Source organism: Triticum urartu, chromosome 6 (genome assembly GCF_003073215.2).
Source record: "Triticum urartu cultivar G1812 chromosome 6, Tu2.1, whole genome shotgun sequence".
NCBI classification, from domain to species: Eukaryota; Viridiplantae; Streptophyta; class Magnoliopsida; order Poales; family Poaceae; genus Triticum; species Triticum urartu.
The window spans coordinates 28248326-28254103 of NC_053027.1; the positions used below are offsets into that span (position 1 = coordinate 28248326).

Genomic DNA, 5778 nt, shown 5'->3' on the forward strand with positions numbered 1-5778 from the left:
CCTTAAATGTACCTTAAACCCTGCATTACTGAGGGCAGGAGGGGGCCGGCGAACTCTATATAAGCCACCCCCCTCCTCAGTATGAAGGGTTCACACCCCTGTTATTCACACGCCAGTAATCCAATCGACCGCCTCCGGGCACCGAGACGTAGGGCTGTTACTTCCTCCGCGAAGGGCCTGAACTCGTACATCTTGGTGTGTTTACAACTTCCCAATAGCTAAGATCTAGCCTCTCCATACTTACCCCCCTACATCACTGTCAGATTTAGAACCACGACAGAAGCCCCCTCAATGCAACCGGAAGCAATTGCGTCATAATCACGTGGCAGTCATGAGACTTTAGGTTCTGGAACTTTTTCTCTGACATATTTATTATTCCCTTTATATTCGACGAGAAGCCAGTCGTGACCTTCATACTGAGCAGGCATTCAAAGAAGATTTGTTTCTCTTCTTTCGTAAGAGCATAGCTGGCAGGACCTTTATAGTGCTTCGGAGGCATGCCGTCTTTTTCGTGCAAACGTTGCAGGTCCTCCCATGCCTCAGGTGTATCTTTTGTCTTCCCATACACGCCCAAGAAGCCTAGCAGGTTCACGCAAAGGTTCTTCGTCACGTGCATCACGTCGATTGAAGAGCGGACCTCTAGGTCTTTCCAGTAGGGTAGGTCCCAAAATATAGATTTCTTCTTCCACACGGGTGCGTGTCCCTCAGCGTCATTCAGAACAGCTAGTACGCCGGGACCCTTTCCAAAGATTACGTGTAAATCATTGACCATAGCAAGTACGTGATCACCGGTATGCATGGCGGGCTTCTTCCGGTGATCTGCCTCGCCTTTGAAATGCTTGCCTTTCTTTCGACATTGATGGTTGGTCGAAAGAAATCGACGATGGCCCAGATACACATTCTTCCTACATTTGTCCAGGTATATATTTTCAGTTTCTTCTAAACAGTGCGTGCATGTGTGGTATCCCTTATTTGTCCGTCCTGAAAGGTTACTAAGAGCAGACCAATCGTTGATGGTTACAAACAGCAACGTGTGCAGGTTAAATTCCTTCTGTTTGTGCTCATCCCACGTACGTACACCGTTTCCATTCCACAGCTGTAAAAGTTCTTCAACTAATGGCCTTAGGAACACATCAATGTCGTTGCCGGGTTGCTTAGGGCCTTGGATTAGAATTGGCATCATAATGAACTTCCGCTTCATGCACATCCAAGAAGGAAGGTTATACATACATAGAGTAACGGGCCAGGTGCTGTGATTGCTGTTCTGCTCTCCGAAAGGATTAATGCCATCCGCGCTTAAACCAAACCATACGTTCCTTGGGTCACTTGCAAACTCAGGCCATTACTTTCTCTCGATTTTTCTCCACTCTGACCCATCAGCGGGTGCTCTCAACTTCTCGTCTTTCTTACGGTCCTCACTGTGCCATCGCATCAATTTGGCATGCTCTTCGTTTCTGAACAGACGTTTCAACCGTGGTATTATAGGAGCATACCACATCACCTTCGCAGGAACCCTCTTCCTGGGGGGCTCGCCATCAACATCACCAGGGTCATCTCGTCTGATTTTATACCGCAATGCATCGCATACGGGCATGCGTTTAGATCCTTGTATGCACCGCGATAGAGGATGCAGTCATTAGGGCATGCATGTATTTTCTGCACCTCCAATCCTAGAGGGCGTACGACCTTCTTTGCTGCGTATGTACTGTCGGACAATTCGTTATCCTTTGGAAACTTCTTCTTCAATATTTTCAGTAACTTCTCAAATCCTTTGTCAGGCACAGCATTCTCTGTCTTCCACTGCAGCAATTCCAGTACGGTACCGAGCTTTGTGTTGCCATCTTCGCAATTGGGGTACAACCCTTTTTTGTGATCCTCTAACATGCGCTCGAACATCAGCTTCTCCTTTTGACTTTCGCATTGCGTCCTTGCATCGACAATGACCCGACGGAGATCATCATCATCGGGCACATCGTCTGGTTCCTCATGATCTTCAGCAGCTTCCCCCGTTGCAGCATCATTGGGCACATCGTCTGGTTCCTCTTGATCTTCAGCAGCTTCGCCCGTTGCAGCATCAACGTATTCAGGGGGCACATAGTTGTCATCGTCCTCTTCTTCTTCACCGTCTTCCATCATAACCCCTATTTCTCCATGCCTCGTCCAAACATTATAGTGTGGCATGAAACCATTGTAAAGCAGGTGGGTGTGAAGGATTTTCCGGTCAGAGTAAGACTTCGTATTCCCACATTTAGGGCATGGACAACACATAAAACCATTCTGCTTGTTTGCCTCAGCCCTTCGAGAAAATCATGCACGCCCTTAATGTATTCGGAGGTGTGTCTGTCACTGTACATCCATTGCCGGTTCATCTATATGCATTATATATAATTAAGTGTGTCAAAAACCATTACAGAACATCATGAATAGATAATTAAGTGACCAAATTAATAAAAATTCATCATCACATTAAACCAAAGTATATACATAGTTCTCATCTAACAATATATAGCTCTCGAGAGCATCTAATTAATTAAACCATACATTGAAACTATGTAAAACATTTCAATGCGAAAACAAATGCGATCATAATCGCAACCAAGGTAACAATTAATCCAACAGCATAATGATACCAAGCCTCGGTATGAATGGCATATTTTTTAATCTTTCTCATCTTCAACCGCATTGCATCCATGTTGATCTTGTGATCATCGACGACATCCACAACATGCAACTCCAATACTCCTTAATTTTTTTTATTTTGATATTGTGATCATCGACATCACGTCGCAGCCATCCCTGGAGGCGAGGCCCTTCATGGAGACCACGATCCCGCCGGCGCCCGTGAAGGCCATGAAGAAGTGAGCCTCCGGCGTCACGCCAGAGGGCTCCGGCTGAGGAACTCCAGCGCGAACTGGCCGCCTTGGCTGTGCGACACGAGGACGACCGGCTTGCCCCCGCTCGTCCCGCTCGCGTGCTCCACGAGCGCCGTGAGGCTCCGGCGGAACAGGGAGAACTCCCTGCTCGGCGGCCGCGTGCTGGAAGTCGTACGGAGCGCCGAAGAGGTTCTCGCCGTCTCTGTAGTGTGTACCCGGTCCGCTCCAACGCCTCCACGAGCATACTCATGCAGTGCCCTCTGCTTCCATTGGTTCGGTTCGGCAATCAGCAATTCAGCATGCGCGAGCTACAAAACATTAGAGAAGTGGCACGGTTACTTACTTGTCGTCGGAGACGAAGCCGGCGGTGGAGCCGAAAGAGAGGACGCGGGTCTCGAGTCTCGACGCCGGGCACGTTGCGGTAGTCGCCGGCTGCGGGGTCATACACCAGGCGGAGCTGGTCGGCGAAGCAGGCCGCGCTGGGGCGGTGTTGCAGGGCCGTGGTGTTCATCCATAGCCGGAACCAGCGGCCGTCCCCCACATAGCGGCGACGGCGGGTCGTAGGCGTCGGTGAGGCGGGCCTCGAGCTGGCTGCAGGAGTGGCCTGGCAGCAGCACCACCGGGTGGAGGTCCGAAGCCGAGGTGCAAGGGGGCAAGGAGCAGGACGAGCCGTGACAACCATTGGAGTTTGTCCATATAGCTATAACTGGTGCCAGAGGCGCCACATAGGAAACGCGCTCCAATCAACTGCCCATCTCATCTGCAACTGAAGGAAAAGACAGACTACATCCCGAGCACATAGAGAGCCCAATAAACCCATAGAAACAAATAACCCAAAGAAAAACATGACCAAAACATCAACAACACAAGAGGGGGATGGATGTTAGAGAAGCTCTTGCGCTGGACTTACATATTCAGAAGATTCGGGTGGCGACAGATTGTAAAAGTAACGGTGAATCATTTGCAGGCAGTGTACAATGGTCCAAGTTCAGTGACTATCAACGATGTTAACGACTTGATTGGTAGGTTTGAGGTAGCTCATGTAAAGTTTGAACCTAGAGAAGCTAATAGGGAAGCTCATAATTTTGCCAATCCAGTTTATCACTTGATGAGGCGTCATCTATGGCTTTTACATCCCCCGAAATTAAGGTGGCGATACTCCTGAAAAAAGAGGAGGAAACACGGGACCTCCTATTGGGTGCCTTCAGCGCCGTGTAACCAAAGCAGCGCTCACACACGCACTTTCGTGGGTATGCCCAATGACATGACATTTGTTTGGTCGAAATCAGTCATTCGTTCGATCGCTTGGTCAAAATTGGTCGACAGGTCCACCATTGACTAGTTGACCATTGACTTTTCAGAGAAAAGATCACAAAGAAAAAACAACATGAAAGAAAGTTCATGCAAAAAAATTTAGAAAAGTAAATAAATTTGATAAAAAATATTAATCTGAAAATTCACGAATTTGATAAAGTTCATGATTTTTTAGAAAAAGAAAAAATAATGAATTTCGAAAAGGTTCACCAAAAAAAGTTCACATATTTGAAAACAGTTTTTGAAAATTTGAAAAAGTTCATGAATTAGAAAAATGTTAACTAAAAAAATAGCACAACTGATAAAAATCTCACTAAAACAGCTCACGGACATAAAAAAGTTTACGAAGTTGAATTTTTTTACTATTTTTTAAAAATTCATGCATTTGAAAAAAAATCAAAAGTGAAAGGAAAAAAATATTTAAAACTAAGTACTTGTTCAGGAAAAACCATAAACAAAAAGAAAAAGCCTGTATGGAAGCGTCCCAAAAACAGAGAAGAATTCACGTTATTTCGCTCTTGAACGTTCTTGCCCATTTTTTGCAATCACTCGGAGGGGCTCTGCGCCACGTCGCAATTTAGCCTATAAGTGGCGTTTATGGCACGCTGCAGTAACCGGTGACACCCACAACGGGAGATAGTGAGTGAATGTTCACCATATGTTGGTTTTTTTTTTTTTGCTAATCTTTTTAAACTCTTCACACATCATTCTAAACCATCAATATCGTGTAGTTAGGCCGTTGCCATCAGGCCTGGTGTGTCCCTGCAGGTCGTTAATCAATATATGCTCCTAATTTGTGTAGTGCTGCTGGTACACCATATGAGGAAAGTTGATCCATCCAGCTTAATTATTGAAGACGAGGGAGTAGTTGGATCCAGCAGATCAAGCTGCTACGAGTGAGACATTGTGCTGGTCGTACTCTCGAAAAAGATATTGCTTTGGTTTCCTTGTGAATTGTGATGCAAAATAAGGTCCATAGTGAGCCTACCAAAGTGCATTCCACATATTTTTTCATCAACTTGACATGAGAGACAAACCATTATTTCTTGGACCATAGCTATAATGGTACAGGGTGCACACCCCACCCACTCGACACATTATACTCCCTCCGTTCTTAAATATTTGTCTTTCTAGAAATTTCAACAAGTGACTACATATGGAGCAAAATGAATGAATCTACACTCTAAAATATGTCTATATACATCCGTATATGATAATCATTTAAAACCTCTAAAAAGATAAATATTTAGGAACGGAGAGAATATATGGGATGGGCCATACAAAGCGTTATGCGCAAACGGAAGCTCGAGCAGGGAAGCCGGCTCCCAGGTTCGTGTTTTTTTTCTTCTGGTTTTTGGGAAACTTCTAGGAACTTCGAGCCAGTTTTTTCCTGCAGGTTTTACGTATTTGTTTGGCCGGTATTTGTTCGGTTTTATATCAGTTTTTTGTTTTTGTTTTTTTTCATGTTTTTCTTTTTTGTATTTCTTTTTGGTTCCTTTTTTCTTTTTTTATATGCGGGGACTTTTTCCATATTCAAAACCTTTCATGCATTTCGTGATTTTTTTAAAACTACAGAAACTTTTTGAGAACA

The 5778-nt window shown here is 45.2% G+C and overlaps 1 protein-coding gene across 1 annotated transcript; it reads right to left on the reverse strand.

The window, feature by feature from the left end:
• Positions 1–2732: 2732 nt before the first annotated feature.
• Positions 2733–3957, reverse strand: LOC125516009 (lecithin-cholesterol acyltransferase-like 1). Its single transcript, XM_048681491.1, has 2 exons — positions 3217–3957; positions 2733–3133 (listed from the first exon to the last, which is right to left on the reverse strand). Exons 1-2 carry the CDS (start codon positions 3553–3555, stop codon positions 2873–2875), a joined length of 600 nt encoding a protein of 199 aa, XP_048537448.1. The 5' UTR covers positions 3556–3957; the 3' UTR covers positions 2733–2872.
• Between the last annotated feature and the right edge of the window lie 1821 nt (positions 3958–5778).